The 23831-nt window shown below is 47.2% G+C and overlaps 1 protein-coding gene across 1 annotated transcript in view; it reads right to left on the minus strand.

Annotated features, from left to right (window-relative positions):
• Positions 1–23831, minus strand: part of LOC106580990 (protocadherin-16) — a 233531-nt gene that overhangs the window by 10283 nt on the left and 199417 nt on the right. Inside the window, 13 exon segments of the mRNA XM_045703726.1 lie at positions 113–264; positions 1230–1441; positions 1863–1976; positions 4014–4200; positions 4318–4450; positions 6907–7157; positions 7424–7719; positions 7844–8053; positions 9305–9430; positions 10450–10689; positions 16625–16988; positions 19149–19634; positions 23574–23731. Of these exon segments, the coding sequence (XP_045559682.1) occupies positions 113–264; positions 1230–1441; positions 1863–1976; positions 4014–4200; positions 4318–4450; positions 6907–7157; positions 7424–7719; positions 7844–8053; positions 9305–9430; positions 10450–10689; positions 16625–16988; positions 19149–19634; positions 23574–23731 (2929 nt within the window).

Consider the following 23831-nt stretch of genomic DNA (forward strand, 5'->3'; position numbering starts at 1 on the left):
AAGAGAAAGAGAGTATAGGAACAGAGAGAGTAATTATAGACTGAAAACAAAGGTTAGCCCGCTTAGGGAAACCACATGGCAGGCAGATTGTGAACAAGGCCCTGCCCCTCACTTGGTTTGTGTCCAGATCTCTCGGTCCATGATAGCGGCGGTGGTGATGCTTCCGGTCAGCGGGTCAATCTTGAACAGGCCGCTGAGAGACGACGACCTCAGGCTGTAGGTCACCTGACCATTCTGGCCCTGGTCCAGGTCATCAGCCACCACCTGCATGGGACAGACAGGAAGTCACATGACCGAGGTCAGAGGTCAGAAAGAAAATCTAAACCAAAAAAAGCATTGTCTTCTGATATCACTGGTTTTCTTTAGTTTTAAAAGCAAAGTGTACTTGTGTTTATGGTTAGCCATTTACAATCTGTTTTATTGTGTAGGAAACGGATTTTGCTGTCATTGGCTGTTGTTCACCCTTCCCCTGCTGTTCATTGTTTTGAATGTTGTTTTGTTTTGTTTTTGAACGCAATAGAAAAAATATCAAAAACAATAATAATCTGCCAACACCTGGGGACAGACAGGAAGTCACATGACCAGAGGTCAAAGGTTAGAGAGGAAATAAATCAAAACAAAGAACAGATTTACAACAGCTGTGGAAGAGTAACAGGACCTGGTGATGAATATTAGACTTGGAACAGTGGAACGAGAGTTTATAAGAAGGTTCTAAATGGCCGTGGTTTCATACAGCATACAGTTGAGTGGTTAGAGTGTTGGGCCAGTAACCAAAAGGTTGCTGGATCGAATCCCTGAGCTGACAAGGTAAAAATCTGTCGTTCTGCCCCTGAGCAAGGCAGTTAACCCACTGTTCCCCGGGCACCAAAGACGTGGATGTGGATGAAGGCAGCCCCCCGCACCTCTATGATTCAGAGGGGTTGGATTAAATGCGGAAGACACATTTCAGTTGAATGCATTCAGTTGTACAACTGACTTGGTATCCCCTCTTTCCCTTTCCCTTTATATACTCAACTGGGACGTTGGAAACACACTGCAGTATAGGCATAGGAACAGACAGTCACCTCTCAGAACTACTGAAACTATCCAGATCTCTACCGCCTGAATGTAGAGCGTTTTCTAGCCCACAATCTCACACCACCTATAGCCAAGCATAATACAGGTGTGTTTGTTTGTGTGTGTCTGCGTGCAGCATGCACCAGTGTGTGCACGCTCATTAGTGTACCTACCTGTATGATAGGGAAATTATATCCCTGTGCCTCTCGTATGTAGGCTACATAGTTCTGCAACTGGAAGCGTGGCAGGTTGTCATTGACGTCCTGAAGGATCAGGTTGACCGCCATGAAGGAACTGGAGGATGCCGTTTCAGCCTTCACCACTAGGCGGAGTCTAGGGGTCTCCTCATAGTCCAGCCCCATGGAGCTCTGTACCCAGATCTCACCTGGTTAGAACAATAACAAGGACAGATCTCACCTGGTTAGAACAATAACAAGGACAGATCTCACCTGGTTAGAACAATAACAAGGACAGATCTCACCTGGTTAGAACAATAACAAGGACAGATCTCACCTGGTTAGAACAATAACAAGGACAGAGCTCACCTGGTTAGAACAATAACAAGGACAGAGCTCACCTGGTTAGAACAATAACAAGGACAGAGCTCACCTGGTTAGAACAATAACAAAGGGGCTGAGAACCAATTGGGCAATGGATATTCATGATATGCATCAGGGATGTAGAGTGTAAACACACGTAAATACTTTTTTTACACACCTTTTTCATACAGTGAATAAAAAAAAAAGTGTTTTACGCACTTTTTGTCAACATGGGTTTTTATATAATTCCCCACCCCAGTGGCTTACCAGTGGAGGAGCTGATTCCAAAGGAGTGTAGGGTGTTGCCGCTGAAGATGCTGTAACTGATGCCACTACGGGATCCATCAGGGTACTGGGCCTGAGTCTGCACCACGGCGGTACCTGGAGGAGGACAACACACACCTCACTATCACACTGTGTTCTAAACACACGCACCTCATTATCACACTGATTACTTACATTATACACACCTCAGTCTCACACTGATTACTTACATTATACACACCTCAGTCTCACACTGTGTTCTAAACACACGCACCTCATTATCACACTGATTACTTACATTATACACACCTCAGTCTCACACTGTGTTCTAAACACACGCACCTCATTATCACACTGTGTTCTAAACACACACACACACCTCACTATCACACTGTGTTCTAAACACACACACACACCTCACTATCACACTGTGTTCTAAACACACGCACCTCATTATCACACTGATTACTTACATTATACACACCTCAGTCTCACACTGATTACCTACATTATACACACCTCATTATCACACTGATTACTTACATTATACACACCTCAGTCTCACACTGATTACTTACATTATACACACCTCAGTCTCACACTGATTACTTACATTATACACACCTCAGTCTCACACTGATTACTTACATTATACACACCTCAGTATCACACTGATTACTTACATTATACACACCTCAGTCTCACACTGATTACTTACATCATACACACCTCAGTCTCACACTGATTACTTACATTATACACACCTCAGTCTCACACTGATTACTTACATTATACACACCTCAGTCTCACACTGATTACTTACATTATACACACCTCATTATCACACTGATTACTTACATTATACACACCTCAGTCTCACACTGATTACTTACATTATACACACCTCATTATCACACTGATTACTTACATTATACACACCTCATTATCACACTGATTACTTACATTATACACACCTCATTATCACACTGATTACTTACATTATACACACCTCATTATCACACTGATTACTTACATCATACACACCTCAGTCTCACACTGATTACTTACATCATACACACCTCAGTCTCACACTGATTACTTACATCATACACACCTCATTATCACACTGATTACTTACATTATACACACCTCAGTCTCACACTGATTACTTACATTATACACACCTCAGTCTCACACTGATTACTTACATTATACACACCTCAGTCACACTGATTACTTACATTATACACACCTCATTATCACACTGATTACTTACATTATACACACCTCAGTCTCACACTGATTACTTACATTATACACACCTCAGTCACACTGATTACTTACATTATACACACCTCATTATCACACTGATTACTTACATCATACACACCTCAGTCTCACACTGATTACTTACATTATACACACCTCAGTCTCACACTGATTACTTACATTATACACACCTCATTATCACACTGATTACTTACATTATACACACCTCAGTCTCACACTGATTACTTACATTATACACACCTCAGTATCACACTGATTACTTACATTATACACACCTCATTATCACACTGATTACTTACATTATACACACCTCATTATCACACTGATTACTTACATTATACACACCTCAGTCTCACACTGATTACTTACATCATACACACCTCAGTCTCACACTGATTACTTACATTATACACACCTCAGTCTCACACTGATTACTTACATTATACACACCTCAGTCTCACACTGATTACTTACATTATACACACCTCATTATCACACTGATTACTTACATCATACACACCTCAGACTCACAACAAAATATATACACATTATTATAAACTGGGTGTTTCGAACCCTGAATGCTGATTGGCTGACAGCCGTGGTATACCACGGGTATGAAAAAAACGCTTATTTTTACTGCTCTAATTATGTTGGTAACCTGTTTATAATAGCAATAAGACACCTCGGGGGTTTGTGATATATGGCCAATATACCACGGCTAAGGGCTGAATCCAGGCACTCAGCGTTGTGTCCTGCATAAGAACAGCCATTAGCCGTGGTATATTGGTCATATACCACACCCCCTCGGGACTTATTGCTTAAATATCACAGACTTTGAATCAAAGAAAAATCCCCTGTTCCTACCTTTGGCGGCGTTCTCCTGCAGGCTGACGTCTCTAGCGTGGCGTGAGAAGCGGATCCCCCTGTAGGTCTGTTCTCTGATGTAGATGACCACCACCCCTAGAGAGGACTGGGCTGGGCTGCCCTGGTCCATAGCCTCTACGATCAGAGTCCTCTGGCCCTGGGTCAGTGTCTGCAGCTTCTCTGTAGCCTGGGATGAATGAATTCATCAATTAATGAAAATTATTTTTGTCTTAAGGCTCCCTAAGCAAGCCATCCCTTAAGTGGGTATTTGACACAAATACCCTGATGAATAATGTAACAACACCTGGATGTCCCCGGTCAGAGAGTTGATGGTGAAGCCTCGGACAGGGCTGGCGAAGCGGTAGAACAGTGAGCCGTTGGCCCCAAAATCACGGTCCTCTGCCCGCATGGTGGCCAGGACGCGATGGGAGGAGACACTGGAGAAGAAGAAAAACATGGATGTCCAACTAAAATGTGTCTTCTGCTTTTATTCGAACCCCTCCGAAAGACACATACAGAGGGAGGTTGGAGCATAGGGCAGCCATACTACGATGCCCGTTGTGCAGTTTAGGGGTGGCATGATGGCATCTAAGACACACAACAGTAGGTGATGGCATCTAAGACACACAACAGTAGGTGATGGCATCTAAGACACACAACAGTAGGTGATGGCATCTAAGACACACAACAGCAGGTGATGGCATCTAAGACACACAACAGCAGGTGATGGCATCTAAGACACACAACAGCAGGTGATGGCATCTAAGACACACAACAGCAGGTGATGGCATCTAAGACACACAACAGTAGGTGATGGCATCTAAGACACACAACAGCAGGTGATGGCATCTAAGACACACAACAGCAGGTGATGGCATCTAAGACACACAACAGTAGGTGATGGCATCTAAGACACACAACAGCAGGTGATGGCATCTAAGACACACAACAGTAGGTGATGGCATCTAAGACACACAACAGTAGGTGATGGCATCTAAGACACACAACAGTAGGTGATGGCATCTAAGACACACAACAGCAGGTGATGGCATCTAAGACACACAACAGCAGGTGATGGCATCTAAGACACACAACAGTAGGTGATGGCATCTAAGACACACAACAGCAGGTGATGGCATCTAAGACACACAACAGTAGGTGATGGCATCTAAGACACACAACAGCAGGTGATGGCATCTAAGACACACAACAGCAGGTGATGGCATCTAAGACACACAACAGCAGGTGATGGCATCTAAGACACACAACAGTAGGTGATGGCATCTAAGACACACAACAGCAGGTGATGGCATCTAAGACACACAACAGTAGGTGATGGCATCTAAGACACACAACAGCAGGTGATGGCATCTAAGACACACAACAGTAGGTGATGGCATCTAAGACACACAACAGTAGGTGATGGCATCTAAGACACACAACAGTAGGTGATGGCATCTAAGACACACAACAGTAGGTGATGGCATCTAAGACACACAACAGTAGGTGATGGCATCTAAGACACACAACAGTAGGTGATGGCATCTAAGACACACAACAGTAGGTGATGGCATCTAAGACACACAACAGTAGGTGATGGCATCTAAGACACACAACAGTAGGTGATGGCATCTAAGACACACAACAGTAGGTGATGGCATCTAAGACACACAACAGTAGGTGATGGCATCTAAGACACACAACAGTAGGTGATGGCATCTAAGACACACAACAGCAGGTGATGGCATCTAAGACACACAACAGTAGGTGATGGCATCTAAGACACACAACAGCAGGTGATGGCATCTAAGACACACAACAGTAGGTGATGGCATCTAAGACACACAGCAGTAGGTGATGGCATCTAAGACACACAACAGTAGGTGATGGCATCTAAGACACACAACAGTAGGTGATGGCATCTAAGACACACAACAGTAGGTGATGGCATCTAAGACACACAACAGCAGGTGATGGCATCTAAGACACACAACAGTAGGTGATGGCATCTAAGACACACAACAGTAGGTGATGGCATCTAAGACACACAACAGCAGGTGATGGCATCTAAGACACACAACAGCAGGTGATGGCATCTAAGACACACAACAGCAGGTGATGGCATCTAAGACACACAACAGCAGGTGATGGCATCTAAGACACACAACAGCAGGTGATGGCATCTAAGACACACAACAGCAGGTGATGGCATCTAAGACACACAACAGCAGGTGATGGCATCTAAGACACACAACAGTAGGTGATGGCATCTAAGACACACAACAGCAGGTGATGGCATCTAAGACACACAACAGTAGGTGATGGCATCTAAGACACACAACAGTAGGTGATGGCATCTAAGACACACAACAGTAGGTGATGGCATCTAAGACACACAACAGTAGGTGATGGCATCTAAGACACACAACAGTAGGTGATGGCATCTAAGACACACAGCAGTAGGTGATGGCATCTAAGACACACAACAGTAGGTGATGGCATCTAAGACACACAACAGTAGGTGATGGCATCTAAGACACACAACAGTAGGTGATGGCATCTAAGACACACAGCAGTAGGTGATGGCATCTAAGACACACAACAGTAGGTGATGGCATCTAAGACACACAACAGTAGGTGATGGCATCTAAGACACACAACAGTAGGTGATGGCATCTAAGACACACAACAGTAGGTGATGGCATGCCAAAAACCCTTTTAATAAATGTTTTATTTAAATTGTAACAAAGAAGACATGTGAAAGACAAAACTGTACAGATAAACCTTCCAGATGCCAGCCCAGTCCAACCCAGATTCTTCCCTGTCGGACATGGGATTTGAATCAGCAAACTTCCTGCCATTGTCCTGCATCGCTAACCTTTAGGCTACCTACCTGGAGGCTGAGATGTTGAGGACCAGGGGGTCCTGGATGAAGAATGGAGCGTTGTCATTCACGTCCTGCACATACACGGTGACCGTGGCGGTGGAGTTGCGAGGGCTGGCGTGGGACGAGTCTATGGCGCAGACATCGAAAGTGTACGACGTGGTTCGTTCCCGGTCGAGCGGAGCAGCAGTGATGACATGCCCCGTGTGCTGGTCAATGATGAACATGCCCTGGGAGCCACGCGACAGGAAGTACAGCACCTGGGATTAGAACAGATTACAGTAGATTAGATTACAAAAAGTAACATAACTTTTATGGCTTAATGAGGCCTTCATTAACCCTTTGAAGGTCTAGATAGATGGCTTCCATTTGTTAGCAAAATGTCATAAGGGGTGGCAAAAGTGTTATGCTACATTTGGCAAACGTTCAGGGGGCTCAGGAGGCATAGGTCTCTAGTCAAAAGTGGTACACTATGTAGGGACTAGGGTGTAATTTGGGACGCAGCCTATGACTTCAGTCTGTGTACCTGGCTGTTAGACCCTTGGTCCAGGTCAGTAGCAGAGACCTCCAGCACCAGGGAGCCAATAGAAACATCCTCAGGGAGGTCAGCGGTGTAGCTGGGGCTGGTGAACTGGGGGCTGTGGTCGTTGACATCCAGGAGAGTGACCTCTACTGTGGCTGTGCTGCTCAGGGCTGGAGAGCCCCCGTCAAGGGCTGTCACTGTCAGACTGTACCTGGCCCTACGTTCCCTGTCCAGTGGTCTGGAGGTGGAGAGAACACCTGACTTCCTGTCCACATGGAAGTCACCTGATGGGTCGCCCGCTAGAAGACAGAGGGAGAAACAGAGGAGGAAAGAGGAAGAGAGGAGGAGGGGCGAAAGGATCAATCAATCAGTCAATTATGAATTAAATTGGACTCCTGTGATCTACAAGTAGTTGGCTCTTACTTGTGATCTTGTAGGTCATCTCTCCGCTGTCCCCAGTGTCCAGGTCAATAGCTCTGAGGGTGAAAAGCTCAACAGGCTCCATGTTCTCAGGCACCTCCAGACTGTAGTACAGTCTACTGAACGCTGGGGCGTTGTCATTCTCATCCAACACCTGGATCTTCACTGACGCCCGGGCAAAGTTAGGAGGCACGCCACCGTCTCGGGCATACACTGGACAAAAGGGAAGATTAGGAATTAAACAAGGCTTCAGCAGTCTAAAAGAGTTTATGTTTTTATTAACTAAATCATATTGTGTTTCTTAGAGAGATTTTAGACAGAGAGAGCTGGAGAGAAAATAACACCAACATTACCATTGCACCACTCATGTATCCCATAAAAACAGAATTAGAAAAACATGGCCAGTTTGGAATGTTGGCTTGTTCATTTATCTCTATTGTAAAGCAGTGTGGCAGGGCTATCGTACCTCTATTGTAAAGCAGTGTGGCAGGGCTATCGTACCTCTATTGTAAAGCAGTGTGGCAGGGCTATCGTACCTCTATTGTAAAGCAGTGTGGCAGGGCTATCGTACCTCTATTGTAAAGCAGTGTGGCAGGGCTATCGTACCTCTATTGTAAAGCAGTGTGGCAGGGCTATCGTACCTCTATTGTAAAGCAGTGTGGCAGGGCTATCGTACCTCTATTGTAAAGCAGTGTGTCAGGGCTACCGTACCTCTATTGTAAAGCAGTGTGGCAGGGCTATTGTAAAGCAGTGTGGCAGGGCTATCGTACCTCTATTGTAAAGCAGTGTGTCAGGGCTACCGTACCTCTATTGTAAAGCAGTGTGGCAGGGCTATCGTACCTCTATTGTAAAGCAGTGTGGCAGGGCTATCGTACCTCTATTGTAAAGCAGTGTGGCAGGGCTACCGCTATTGTAAAGCAGTGTGGTAGGGCTACCGTACCTCTATTGTAAAGCAGTGTGGTAGGGCTATTGTAAAGCAGTGTGGCAGGGCTATCGTACCTCTATTGTAAAGCAGTGTGTCAGGGCTACCGTACCTCTATTGTAAAGCAGTGTGGTAGGGCTATCATACCTCTATTGTAAAGCAGTGTGGCAGGGCTTTGAATAACTATGTTTGGTTCCAGGAAGTACCCTTTTTGGTTCTAGGTAGAACCATTTTTGGTTCCATGTAGAACCCTTCTACAGAGGGTTCTACCTGGAACCAAAAAGGGTTCTGCCTGGAACCAAAAATGGTTCTCCTATGAGGACAGCCGAAGAACCCTTTTGGAACCCCTTTTTCTAAGAGTGTGGGTTACTCATATAAAGGGACAGTTACCTGTCAGAGTGTACAGTTTTTAGACCTCTCTGTCCAGGGCTTTAATGGTTAGGATTAGGATTAAGGATCAGGGTTAGGGTTAGGGCCAGGAGTTAGGCTGAGGGGTTATGGGTTAAGGGTCAGGGTTAGATGTTATGGTCAGAGCCAGTTACCTGTCAGTGTGTATTGTTCCTGTGCCTCTCTGTCCAGGGCTTTAGTGGTGGTTATAACACCTGTAGCTGAGTGGATGCTAAAACCCTCGTCAGAGATGCCTCCATATGTCACCTGGCCGTTGGTACCTGGAGAGAGAGAGAGAGAGAAAAAGAGAGAAGGAGTATATGAAGTCTAACCCTAATACTATCTGTCAGCAGCCCACACCATCCCCTTGGCCCTTACCCTTCAATGTTCTGAAAATCGGAAGGGTCTGAATAGGTATTAACACCGTAGTAGTGGTGGAGCTTCCATCTTACAGATACAGTTTGCAAACATCAAAGTGTTAGGGCCAAGGGGATGTGGTAGGGAGACGGATTGGAGCCGGCTGTGCAAGTCAAATGAACACTTTTCAGAGTCCTATTCCATTCAGTCATGTTATACTTTGAACCCTCTCTACCCCAGGGCTCTGAAAACATTCGCAAATAAGTGTTTGCGAAAAAAACGAAACTTATTTTTCTCACCTAAAAGAGCAAACACAGCATCATTCCTGTTTTTATTTGTTTATAGTTGGTTTTGCTGTGTAAGCGGGTGGCTGGGCTGCACGGGGCGGGCGGAGGCTAGGAGATTGTGTGTGTGTGTGTGTGTGTTGTGTTGTGTTGTGTGTGTGTGTGTGATAGCGTGCTAACAGAGAAAGACTCTGGCACCATCACCTTACCCCACTAATCACCCTGGAGAGAAACTTTATAATCCTTCTGGTTTATGTGCTCTTGACTAACTCCAGGGGAATGTGAACACACACACACACACACACACAGACAGACACACACACTCACCGTCCACCAACACGGTCTTCAATTAAAAGCAACTGTTACTGACGGTGCTGATGATGTAAACATTCGTTGAACACATGGAGGATCAACACTTAGAACAAAAGGCTCTGCTGGCTGACACTGAGTTCTATTGTTTTAAAGAAACAGTACAGCAAATATGTAGAAGAACTGCGTGTCATCATGTGTACTTTGTATATTACTATGTCATAAAGAAAGCCACCATAACATATTGTATATGATGAAGGTAATGCAGTCATGTGCTTGTCAGTGCTGTATACTATGTATGTAACGACGGGATCTCCTGTGTTAGCCTACTGAGCTCAAGCCACTCTCACCTTGGTCCAGGTCGGAGGCCGACACCACCAGAACAGTGGTTCCTGCAGGCTGGTTCTCTGTAATCTGGGCTTGGTACTGGTTCTCCTGGAACCAGGGCACCTGGTCGTTCACATCGATGACCTGGACAGACAGCAGCTGGCTGGATGAGAGCGCTGGTACCCCGTGGTCCTGGGCTACAATGGTCAGGTTGAACAGGACCTGCTCCTCCCGGTCAATGGGCTTCAGGATAGAGAGGGAACCTGGAGGAGAGGAGAGGGGTTAGAGAGGGAACCTGGAGGAGAGGAGAGGGGTTAGAGAGGGAACCTGGAGGAGAGGAGAGGGGTTAGAGAGGGAACCTGGAGGAGAGGAGAGGAGAGGGGTTAGAGAGGGAACCTGGAGGAGAGGAGAGGGGTTAGAGAGGGAGCCTGGAGGAGAGGGGTTAGAGGGAGCCTGGGGGTGGAGGAGAGGAGAGGGGTTAGAGAGGGAACCTGGAGGAGAGGAGAGGGGTTAGAGAGGGAACCTGGAGGAGAGGAGAGGGGTTAGAGAGGGAACCTGGAGGAGAGGAGAGGGGTTAGAGAGGGAGCCTGGAGGAGAGGAGAGGGGTTAGAGAGGGAGCCTGGAGGTGGAGGAGAGGGGTTAGAGAGGGAGCCTGGGGGTGGAGGAGAGGGGTTAGAGAGGGAGCCTGGGGGTGGAGGAGAGGGGTTAGAGAGGGAGCCAGGGGGTGGAGGAGAGGGGTTAGAGAGGGAACCTGGAGGAGAGGAGAGGGGTTGGAGAGGGAACCTGGAGGAGAGGGGTTAGAGGGAGCCTGGGGGTGGAGGAGAGGAGAGGGGTTAGAGAGGGAACCTGGAGGAGAGGAGAGGGGTTAGAGAGGGAACCTGGAGGAGAGGAGAGGGGTTAGAGAGGGAGCCTGGAGGAGAGGAGAGGGGTTAGAGAGGGAGCCTGGAGGTGGAGGAGAGGGGTTAGAGAGGGAGCCTGGGGGTGGAGGAGAGGGGTTAGAGAGGGAGCCTGGGGGTGGAGGAGAGGGGTTAGAGAGGGAGCCAGGGGGTGGAGGAGAGGGGTTAGAGAGGGAACCTGGAGGAGAGGAGAGGGGTTGGAGAGGGAGCCTGGAGGAGAGGGGTTAGAGAGGGAGCCTGGAGGAGAGGAGAGGGGTTAGAGAGGGAGCCTGGGGGTGGAGGAGAGGGGTTAGAGAGGGAGCCTGGGGTGGAGGAGAGGGGTTAGAGAGGGAACCTGGAGGAGAGGGGTTAGAGAGGGAGCCTGGAGGAGAGGAGAGGGGTTAGAGAGGGAGCCTGGGGGGTGGAGGAGAGGGGTTAGAGAGGGAGCCTGGGGTGGAGGAGAGGAGAGGGGTTAGAGAGGGAGCCTGGGGTGGAGGAGAGGAGAGGGGTTAGAGAGGGAGCCTGGGGTGGAGGAGAGGAGAGGGGTTAGAGAGGGAACCTGGAGGAGAGGAGAGGGGTTAGAGAGGGAGCCTGGAGGAGAGGGGTTAGAGAGGGAACCTGGAGGAGAGGAGAGGGGTTAGAGAGGGAGCCTGGAGGAGAGAGAGAGGGGTTAGAGAGGGAGCCTGGAGGTGGAGGAGAGGGGTTAGAGAGGGAGCCTGGGGGTGGAGGAGAGGGGTTAGAGAGGGAGCCTGGGGGTGGAGGAGAGGGGTTAGAGAGGGAGCCAGGGGGTGGAGGAGAGGGGTTAGAGAGGGAGCCTGGAGGAGAGGAGAGGGGTTAGAGAGGGAGCCTGGAGGAGAGGGGTTAGAGAGGGAGCCTGGAGGAGAGGAGAGGGGTTAGAGAGGGAGCCTGGGGGTGGAGGAGAGGGGTTAGAGAGGGAGCCTGGGGTGGAGGAGAGGGGTTAGAGAGGGAACCTGGAGGAGAGGGGTTAGAGAGGGAGCCTGGAGGAGAGGAGAGGGGTTAAAGAGGGAGCCTGGGGGTGGAGGAGAGGGGTTAGAGAGGGAGCCTGGGGTGGAGGAGAGGAGAGGGGTTAGAGAGGGAGCCTGGGGTGGAGGAGAGGAGAGGGGTTAGAGAGGGAGCCTGGGGTGGAGGAGAGGAGTGGGGTTATAGAGGGAGCCTGGGGTGGAGGAGAGGGGTTAGAGAAGGAGCCTGGGGTGGAGGAGAGGAGAGGGGTTAGAGAAGGAGCTTGGGGTGGAGGAGAGGAGATGATACAGATTCCAGGATGAAGAGAGAGCCTAGGGAGTGGAGAGGGCCTTATAGGCCCTGGTCAAAAGTAGTGAACTTAGCTGGGATACAAGGTGCTATTTGGGACACAGATTCAGCCAGTCCCTCTCCCTACCTAGTGTGCAGTCACACCCTTTAAAAAGGTCCCCATGCTCTCTGTCCAGCACAACTCTGCTAGCTTCAACTTCTACTGCAAGCTTCACTTCTCTGCTAGCTTCAACATTTACTGGTAGCTTCAACACTCCGCTAGCTTCAACTTTCACTGCGAGCTTAAAATTTCACTGCCAGCTTCACAACTCCGCTAGCTTCAGCTTTCACAGCTAGCTTCACTTCTCTGCTAGCTTCATCTTTCATCAGTCATTCCTCCCTCTCCGTCGGAGGCCAAGCGTTGCTCCTTGCCAAGAGCTTTACTTACTTACACCCACCCACCCTGTCCACCCAGTCCACCCTGTCATCTGTGTGTGTGTGGATCTATTCCCATGAAAGCCTAGGCAGAAACAAAACACCAACAAAAAATACGACCTCAGACTGCTGGGAACCATTAAAGGAGCGATTACAACTGCATGTGTGTGTGACTCAGTCCCTCTTTTGAGACTTTGATAACACCTACACGCACACACTATTTGCTGTTTGGTCTTCTGGGCTTTCCTGTGGTGTGTGAGACACGTTGACCCCGGCTCCACCCCTCGCCCACCAATCAGGAACCAAGGAACCCCATGGTCGGCCATGAGGATAAAAACAGGAAGCTGTCAAGATCTATCAGGTGTGTCACAGAGAGAGGGCGGCCATCTTAATATGGTTTCAGTATATATGTGTGTGTGTGTGTGTGTGTGTGTGTGTGTGTGTGTGTGTGTGTGTGTGTGTGTGTGTGTGTGTGTGTGTGTGTATATATATATGTGTGTGTGTGTGTGTGTGTGTGTGCGTGCGTGCAGATATGCGTGTGTGTGTGGTGCCCATCTTGAACTGGATCCAGCTATGCAGGTAGTTAGCTAACTCTCTCTCCTCTGCTCTCATCCTTCTAGACCTATCTGCTGCCTTTGATACTGTGAACTATCAGATCCTCCTCTCCACCCTCTCCGAGTTGGGCATCTCCGGCGCGGCTCACTCTTGGATTGCGTCCTACCTGACAGGTCGCTCCTACCAGGTGCGTGGCGAGAATCCGCCTCCGCACCACGTGCTCTCACCACTGGTGTCCCCCAGGGCTCAGTTCTAGGCCCTCTCCTATTCTCGCTATACACCAAGTCACTTGGCTCTGTCATATCTTCATATGGTCTCTCCTATCATTGCTACGCAGACGACACACAATTAATCTTCTCCTTTCCCCCTTCTGATAACCAGGTGGCGAATCGCATCTCTGCATGTCTAGCAGACATATCACTGTGGATGACGGATCACCACCTCAAGCTGAACCTCGGCAAGACGGAGCTGCTCTTCCTCCCGGGGAAGGACTGCCCGTTCCATGATCTCGCCATCACGGTTGACAACTCCATTGTGTCCTCCTCCCAGAGTGCTAAGAGCCTTGGCGTGACCCTGGACAACACCCTGTCGTTCTCCGCTAACATCAAGGCGGTGACCCGATCCTGTAGGTTCATGCTATACAACATTCGCAGAGTACGGCACAGGTCCTAATCCAGGCACTTGTCATCTCCCGTCTGGATTACTGCAACTCGCTGTTGGCGGGGCTCCCTGCCTGTGCCATTAAACCCCTACAACTCATCCAGAATGCCGCAGCCCGTCTGGTGTTCAACCTTCCCAAGTTCTCTCACGTCACCCCGCTCCTCCGCACACTCCACTGGCTTCCAGTTGAAGCTCGCATCTGCTACAAGACCATGGTGCTTGCCTACGGAGCTGTGAGGGGAACGGCACCTCCGTACCTTCGGGCTCTGATCAGTCCCTACACCCAAACAAGGGCACTGCGTTCATCCACCTCTGGCCTGCTGGCCCCCTACCTCTGCGGAAGCACAGTTCCCGCTCAGCCCAGTCAAAACTGTGGAACAAGCTCCCTCACGACACCAGGCCTGCGGAGTCAATCACCACCTTCCGGAGACACCTGAAACCCCACCTCTTTAAGGAATACCTGGGATAGGATATAGTAATCCTTCTAACCCCCCCCCCTATTGTAAAGTGGTTGTTCCACTGGATATCATAAGGTGAATGCACCAATTTGTAAGTCGCTCTGGATAAGAGCGTCTGCTAAATGACGTAAATGTAAACGTAAATGTAGTTAGACAGTATAATGACAGTTAATATCATGAGTTAATCCTCTGACCACCTGGTCTGCTCCTGTCCTGTCCTGCCAACCAGCCCAGGCCAGGGTCTATGATGACAGGAGAAACGGCCCCATCTCTATACATTCTGTTTTGGTTATGTTCTCAATACACCAGCACAACAGGGAGCTGTGTAGGAGAAGCCTACTACAGATCATGGAAACCTTGGATCCTTCTGGGTGGAGGATGGGTGTCTCCTAACTCCCCCTCCTCTGGGCTCAATGGAAATATTACATCCAACTACGTGTGTTGAGCGTTCTGTATGGGATGATCTTTTTGTCCTTATAGATGGCTTGATCTAGGTCTGAGAATCCGCCCCTGAAAGTTTTTCATTGTTCTTTTTCATCAACTTGTGTAAGACGACGCTGTTCCCTAGACTCATTTGATTAATAGAAGAAACTAATAGTGTCTAACATGAGAAAAAACATGTGAGAGCAAGGAAACATCTTCTTTTACTTATTTTAACTAGGCAAGTCAGTTAAGAACAAATTCTTATTTTCAATGACGGCCTAGGAACAGTGGGAGCCAGATTGGTACCTTGTCAGCTCGGGGATTTGAACTTGCAACCTTTCGGTTACTAGTCCAACGCTCTAACCACTAGGCTACCCTGCCGCCCCTTTACCTTAGTTCACCCCAGTCTTTAGAACTGTGACTGCTCTACTATAATACAACCATGCATATACGTAAGCCAAACAGACTGGAATTGGAAACATCCAAAATAGGTTTTCCATGTTTCTCTCTCTCTTTTTCTCCCTCTCTCTCTCTCTCCCCTCCTCCTACCCATGTGCTGTTAGTGACCAGGCTTAGGATGGGATCACTGAGGAGTCACAGCGGCTGAAACTATTCCAGCCACTAACTCTGACCATACTAAAGGCTCAGGGGCTAGTTATCTCAGAGCGTACGGAGATCCTGAGAGAAAACAACAAACCCAACAACTTAAAACAGAACCAACACCCCCCTCCTCCTTCCTTCTCCTCCCGCCTCACTCTCTCTTTGACGGTTGCGGCTCATTAAAGCATGAATCTGAAATGAGTCAGTGCTGTGCCCTCTCTCGTCCTCTGCTCCCAGGGCCAGGTAATGAGAAGGAGAGGGAAGCCCTAATCTCAGCACTGCACGGCAGGCCTGGTGTGTGTGTGTGTGTAATCTCAGCACAGCACGGCAGCCCTGCCCGTTGCGTGTCTAGCAGTGTGTGTTTACTGCCAGCCTCTCCTTGCTGCGGCCTTCTGCTGTGGAAAAAGTTGTTAAACTGAGGCCAGATAGCTGGATGGTTACTTACAGCGGTGTTATTTGTTACAGTAGTGTTGGTTGTGGTAGAGCTTAGCGCTCAGGTAGACAGGCCTACCCAATGTACCGGGGTAACTTCGTTAACTCTGATTCGTCTCTCACACGACATCTCTTCACACGTCCCTGTTTATACTGTTTTAAATTTGCTGGGGCCTGATTATAGGTTGAAACTTATGAGACTCTCTCACAGACCCAACCACATGGAAGCTGGGAATGTGGTACCAATGGCCTTCTGACATCACACCATGTGTTCACAGCACAGCTGGTAACTACATGATTGTTCTGGTGAGAAAACAATAATGCATGCCAGTGTTACCGACCAGGTTTTAACCCGGTTGTCTGTGTGCCACAAGGCTGTGATATCCAGCTGAGCTAAAACTTAGGCATTAGATTGGGGAGCTAACAAATCTCTTCAGGTCTCAGACTAGGTTACCTTTTCTTTGAGCTTCCAAACCACTTTCATTATACTAGGAGTTGTTTACATGACCCACCAGTATTAGGGTTGAGGCTGAACGTCCCTCCAGCGTTGCCAGTCTCGATGAAGTAGCTGACCCGTCCGTTCTCCCCCTGGTCGGCATCTCGCGCCACAACGTAGAGAACCACGAAGCCCACAGGCTGGTCCTCCATGACGCTAACCGCGGATGGCGAGCTGAACACTGGAGCGTTGTCATTCTCATCTGTCACAAACACCCTCACCGTCACCGAGCCCCAGCGCCGTTGGCTGGCGTTCAGGGCGGAGTCTGTTGCCTGGACGACCAGGATAAGGGAGGAAGTGACCTCATGGTCCAGTTCCTGCGCCAGGGTCAGGACGCCAGTGGAAGGGTCAAGGGCCAGGAGGTCAGTGAGGTCAGGGTACTGGAACATAGTATAATTAAATACAATGTTTTTAGTCCAAGGTACTGGAACAGACTAGAATATAATGTAACTTTATTAGTCCAGGGTACTGAAACAGACTAGAATAAATATAACTTTATTAGTCCAGGGTACTGAAACAGACTAGAATAAATATAACTTTATTAGTCCAGGTACTGAAACAGACTAGAATAAATATAACTTTATTAGTCCAGGGTACTGAAACAGACTAGAATAAATATAACTTTATTAGTCCAGGGTACTGAAACAGACTAGAATAAATATAACTTTATTAGTCCAGGGTACTGAAACAGAGGAGAAGAGAACATAACTTTATTAATCCATTTGCAGAGATAAATCATTCTTCTGCTCTACTCCCTAAACCGCTAGTTTATGGGGTTAGGTGCCTTGCTCAAGGGCACAATGGCAGGTGATGGTCTATTTGCCAGTGAGTTCATCTCCAACTTTCACGACTGGTCTGGAATTTGAAACAGCAACGTTCCTGTTACTGATTTGCTTCTCTAACCTGTGGGTCTTAACCCTAACCTCCTAACCCTAACCTCCTAACCCTAACCCCCTAACTAGGGATGCACAATATATCGGTGAAGATATCGGAATCAGACGATATTATCTAAAAATGCCAATATCAACATCGGCCTGATGTCTAGTTTAATGCCGATGTGCAAAACCGATGTCAAAGCTGACGTGCATAGCTATATAACGTAGTTACATGACGTAATGACGCCACATAAAATTTTGCGCTACACGTGCAACACAGCATTCATAACCTAGCCCACAATGTCTGCTGTGTGGATCGAGCAGTCAACAAGTCGAGTAGTCATTTGAAAGAGTAAGAAAATGTCAGTGAAAAACTCAAAGGCGAAATCCATTAACAACAAGATAATGGAATTCATTGACCTTGACAATCAACAATTCTCTGTCGTGGGTGATGTTGGCTTTCGCTGACTGGTCGAGCAGCGGTACATACTAACGTTACCAAGTGCGCTATTTTTCAGATGTTGCCCTACCGGAGTTGCACAGTATTTTTGAAACGCACATCCATAAGCTACTTGCTATGGGCGTCACTACTATTAGATTCACGACTGACATTTAGACCAGCGATGTCAGCCCCATGAGCATGCTGAGTCTGACAGCACAGTGGGTCGTCGAGGATTTTGTACTGAGGAAAGTCATATTTCATGCTCATGAATGTGCTGGTTGTCATACCACTGCTGCCATTTCAATGGCATTTGAGAACATGTTTGAAACTTGGAAACATGAACACACTAGCTAGCTCCAATCAAACAAGTGACTCATCGAACAAAAAACGTATCAACTGCGCCTGCAGCAGATGTGATACCCTCTGTCATGGCATTGAAACGCCTGCTCAACAAAACTAGCGACACAGGCTGTGAACAAGCGATTCGGTGGCATTCTCTCTTTACTGTGTCGCCACCATGCTCGATGCTAGGTACAAGAACCGCTACTTCGCTGCAGACAAGAAACGGGGTTTACGTGAAATGTTACATACAGCTGGACAAGATGGAAATGGACACAGTGACAGTGTGCACCGAGGAAGAGAAGGCCACAGACAGACAGAGCTGAAACTTCACTGCTTGACATGTATGATGAAATCCTAGTTGAGACTGAACAAATGAACGAAACAACACAGCAAGTAAGTGAAAGAAATAGATTTTGATTATGTTTTACTGGTAATGGGGACATACGTAAATGCCAACAAAATAACTTTTTGGTCAGTGTGGTGTGTGTGTGTGTGTGTGTGTGTGTGTGTGTGTGTGTGTGTGTAACCTTTATTTAACTAGGCAAACCAGTTAAGAACAAATTCTTATTTACAATGACGGCCCGGATGACGCTGGGCCAATTGTGCACCGCCCTATGGTACTCCCGGATGTGATACAGCCTGGATTCGAACCAGGGACTGTAGTGACGCCTTTTGCACTGAGATGAGATGCCTTAGACAGCTGCGTCCATGTGTGTGTATTAACTATTTAACTGTACTAGAATGCTTAAAAGGCCACTCAAATGTTAAATATCGGTTATCGGTATAGTTTTTTTTTGGCAATGAAAATATTGGATATTGGTATCGGCCAAAAATGTAAGATCGGTGCATCACTACTCCTAACCCTAACCTCCTAACCCTACCTGGTGCAGGATGGAGTAGGTCAGCAGGCTGTTGGGCCCTGATCCGTCCTGGTCCGAGGCCTGGAAGGTGTAGATGGACGCCCCAGGCTCCATGTTCTCAGGTATCACCACGGTAACGGGGTCCTCCGGAAAGCGGGGTGCATGGTCGTTGCTGTCCTCCACTTCGATGTCCAGCTGCACCAGGTGGCTGCTGGGTAACGTCTTGGAGAAGTCGTCCACCTCTATCTGTAGTGTGTAGCGGGCGGAGCGCTCGTAATCCAGCTCCCTCGCCAGGTACACGTCACCTGTCTGACGGTCCACCATGAACGTTCCGTCTCGGTCTGACCCACCCACCACCGTGTAGGTCACCTGACCAGCCTCAGGGAGCTCAAAGCCATCATGTGACCTCACAGAGCCAATCATAGAGCCTGGTGTGGCCTCCTCGACGGAGTTGAAGGACATGGAGAGGGAGTTGGCTTTGGAAGGAACTCTGCTCGCACTCTGGACCTGTGGACAGAGAGATTGGAATTTGGTAAGCATATATCCTCAATACACCACTCAGGACCTACGGTCAGACAGACAGGGATGTGGTTAGCATACTGTATATCATCAATTTATTCAATATATAATTCAATATATATGTATAAATAAAAGCTTGTAGCTAGCTAACTTCATCACCAGGCTCAATTGGGAGAGCCGGCTGGAGGACGAAATTAGTAGCTAGCTAATCAATGTTTCATATAACTGGGATCTCCAAACAATCTATTAACTGTTGAGGGACATTATTAGCAACTATGAATATCATGACAGTTAATGATAATCAATTTAGCAAGATAGCTGTATATCAACAGTCAGCAAACTCATGCTACAGGGCATTCGGAAAGTATTCAGACCCCTTCACTTTTTCCGCATTTTGTTACGTTACAGCCTTAATCTAAAATGGATTTGTTTTAAATCTCCCTCATCAATCTACACACAATAACCCATAATGGCAAAGAAAAAACTGGTTTTTAGATTTGTTTGCAAATTTAGAAATTAAATAAAACTGAAATATCACTTTTACATAAGTATTCACACCCTTTACTCAGTACTTTGTTGAAGCACCTTTGGCAGCGATTACAGCCTTGATTCTTCTTGGGTATGATGCTACAAGCTTGGCACACCTGCATTTGGGGAGTTTCTCCCATTCTTCTCTGCAGATCCTCTCAAGCTCTGTCAGGTTGGATGGGGAGCGTCGCTGCACAGCTATTTTCAGGTCTTCCCAGAGATATTTGGATGGGTTCAAGTCCGGGTTCTGGCTGGGCCACTCAAGGACATTCAGAGACTTGTCCCAAATGCCACTCCTGCGTTGTCTTGGCTATGTGCTTAGGGTCGTTGTCCTGTTGGAAGGTGAACCTTCGCCTGAGTCTGCGCTCTTAAGCGATCTGGAGCAGGTTTTCATCAAGGATCTCTGTGTACTTTGCTCCGTTCATCTTTCCCTCGATCCTGACAAGTGCTGCTGAAAAACATCCCCACAGCATGATGCTGCCACAACCATGCTTCACCGTAGGGATGGTGCCAGGTTTCCTCCAGACGTGCTGGCATTCAGGCCAAAGAGTTAAATCTCGGGTTTCATCAGACCAGAGAATCTTGTTTCTCATGGTCTGAGAGTCCTTTAGGTGCCTTTTGGCAAACTCCAAGCGGGCTGTCATGTGCCTTTTACTGAGGAGTGGCTTCCGTCTGGCTACTCTACCATAAAGGCCTGATTGGTGGACTGCTTCAGAGATGGTTGTCCTTCTGGAAGATTCTCCCATCTCCACAAGGGAACTCTGGAGCTCTGTCAGAGTGACCATCGGGTTCTTGGTCACCCCCCTGACTAAGGCCCTTCTCCCACGATTGCTCAGTTTGGCCCGGGCGGCCAACTCTAGGAAGAGTCTTGAGTCTTGGTTCAAAACTTCTTCCATTTAAGAATGATTGAGGCCACTGTGTTCTTGGGGACCTTCAACGCTGCAGACATTTTTTGGTATCCTTCCCCAGATCTGTGCCTTGACACAATCCTGTCTCGGAGATCTACGGACAACTCCTTCGACCTCATGGCTTGTTTTATACTCTGACATGCACTGTCAACTGTGGGACCTTATATAGACAGGGGTTTGCCTTTACAAATAATGTTCAATCAATTGAATTTACCACAGGTGGACTCCAATCAAGTTGTAGAAACATCTCAAGGATGATCAATGGAATCAGGATGCACCTGAGCTCAATTTCGAGTCTCATAGCAAAGGGTCTGAATTCTTATATAAATAAGGTATTTTTATTTAATTTTTGCAAATTTCTAAAAACCTGTTTTGCTTTGTCATTATGTGTAAATTGATGGGGTAAAAAAAATATTGAATCTATTTTAGAATAAGGCTGTAACGTAACAGGGTGGAAATATTCAAGGGGTCTGAATACTTTCCGAATGTACTGAATGTGCCTAATAATGATCTTTATAATACCTAGTGGCAGTTGGAGCTACATTTTCCAATACAACACTAAAGAATCAAAATATTAAACAGGACGCTGTGAACCAGGAACAGATTTCAACCAACTCTATTTCATCATTAGGAATAAAAGAAACTGAACGTTTTAAGAGTTTTTTTTACAAACTGCTAGCGCTAATCACATTTAAACAGATAGGCATGTCACTGCCAGGAAAAATAATAAAGGATACAAGTAATAATAATCGGAAAAGGACATTTTTGTGATCTTTCAGATCTCGCTGCAGCAGGCAGGGCTCGGTCGTCTACAGTACTGTTTTTACACCTCCCTTGATGACCAATCAGAAGAACATGAAAGACCTCGGCTTTGACGCATCGCTCCCTTCGTATGGAAACAGGCACCAGAAGTTACACATATGACACATTGTTCTAATAATCCTGTTTTTCAGTTCAGCTCTAAGCAGGGGATGGAGTCACAGGGTTTAAAGATCTGAGCGAGACAGAGAGAGAGAGAGAGAGAGAGAGATAGAAAGAGAGAGAGGAAGGAAAATAAAATAGTTTTGTGCGCTTATCCATTTTTCTTCTCAACAAATCCTTGTTGATGCTTAATTCATTACAGCCTACAATACCTCGATAAACCAGTTACACTATACAGCACCACTATGTTGGCAGTCACTAAACAGCCCATGCTCTTTATGAAACATAATATGACAAACTGTGAATTAACTCCACATTAGGCGGCAAATTGAGCGTTACCAATCGTTAGAATTAGTGAGATCATATCCTTTCCCTACTGCTGTACTTGTCTTGGACGGTGTGAGGGTCTGAAATGATGACGTGATAGAAACGCGTCAACAGACAAGAACAACACAACCCTGTTTAATCCTATTACACACTAATTATTACTCACATTCTTACATCAGAAGAACAGGAGAAATGAGGGAAGGAAACATTTTTAGAAAAAAGTAACCCAGCGAAGCTGTTTTACTGCAGCCATTACAAGACCCTTCTATTTTCCTGGAACCTTAAAGATTCTGGGTCTGTGTTCCAAATGGCACCCATTCCCTACATAGGGCACTGGTCAAAAGAAGTGCACCATACAGGGAATAGGGTGTCATTTGGGATGCACATTGGATTTACAGCTACAGAGTTCCTTCCATTGTGCTAGCCTGGCCGGTCACTATTTAGTTGTACATTAAATATTAATTAAATTAACTTGAATGATGTATTTTATGTGGGTGCACATCCCAGGTGGTGTTGTATTGAAGCGGGGCTACTGTATTAAAAGTGTTGAAGTCATTCAGTATGGCCTTGATCAGAGGAATCACAGCTGGTGATCATCATGGGCCAGATGGGAGCACTTGATTCATACCTAGTTTTCCATCTTTTACTCAAAGAGAAATTCCCCTTTTGAAAAGTCACAGAGGAGGATAAAGGAGGGTGGAAAAGGAGGGAAGGTTGTCAGAACTCAGCTTGACATGTCTATTTGGAACAACTTTGTTGTGAGGAGCCAGACATCAAGAGCAAGTTTGACTTAGTACTTTTCTCAGTACTTTAGTTTAATGTGGGATATTTGATAGATAGGTGTTGATCTAGTAGTTTTCTGACCTTTACTATTAGGATACAGCTAGATCAGTGAGAAGGAAGGTGGTAGGGGATAGGAGATAGGGTATATGACATAGGAGATAGCAATCTGAGGCAGAGCTCTCATCTGTATGTGTAGTTTACAGGTAGCGCTGTGAGAGGGAAGGAGGTAGGGGCTAGGGGTTTTACCTGTATGTGTAGTTTACAGGTAGCGCTGTGAGAGGGAAGGAGGTAGGGTCTAGGGGTTAGGAGGTAGGGGTCTTACCTGTATGTGTAGTGTACAGGTAGCGCTGTGAGAGGGAAGGAGGTAGGGGCTAGGGGTCTTACCTGTATGTGTAGTGTACAGGTAGCGCTGTGAGAGGGAAGGAGGTAGGGGCTAGGGGTTAGGAGGTAGGGGTCTTACCTGTATGTGTAGTGTACAGGTAGAGCTGTGAGATGGCTGGCCTCGGTCAGTGGCGGTCACAGTGAAGCTGTACTCAGCTCTGTCAGAGCGACTCAGAGGAGAGGAGGAACGCAGTTCACCTGTAGTAGGGTTCAGAGAGAAACGCTCTGCTCTGGGACCTGTAGAGGAGGGAGGGAGGGAGAAAAAGAGAGTGAAAGAGTGAGTGAGAAGTGCAGATATAAATTGTTACAGAGTCTTTTTGGAAACAATGCCAGAAGA

Source organism: Salmo salar, chromosome ssa20 (assembly GCF_905237065.1).
Source record: "Salmo salar chromosome ssa20, Ssal_v3.1, whole genome shotgun sequence".
NCBI lineage: Eukaryota > Metazoa > Chordata > Actinopteri > Salmoniformes > Salmonidae > Salmo > Salmo salar.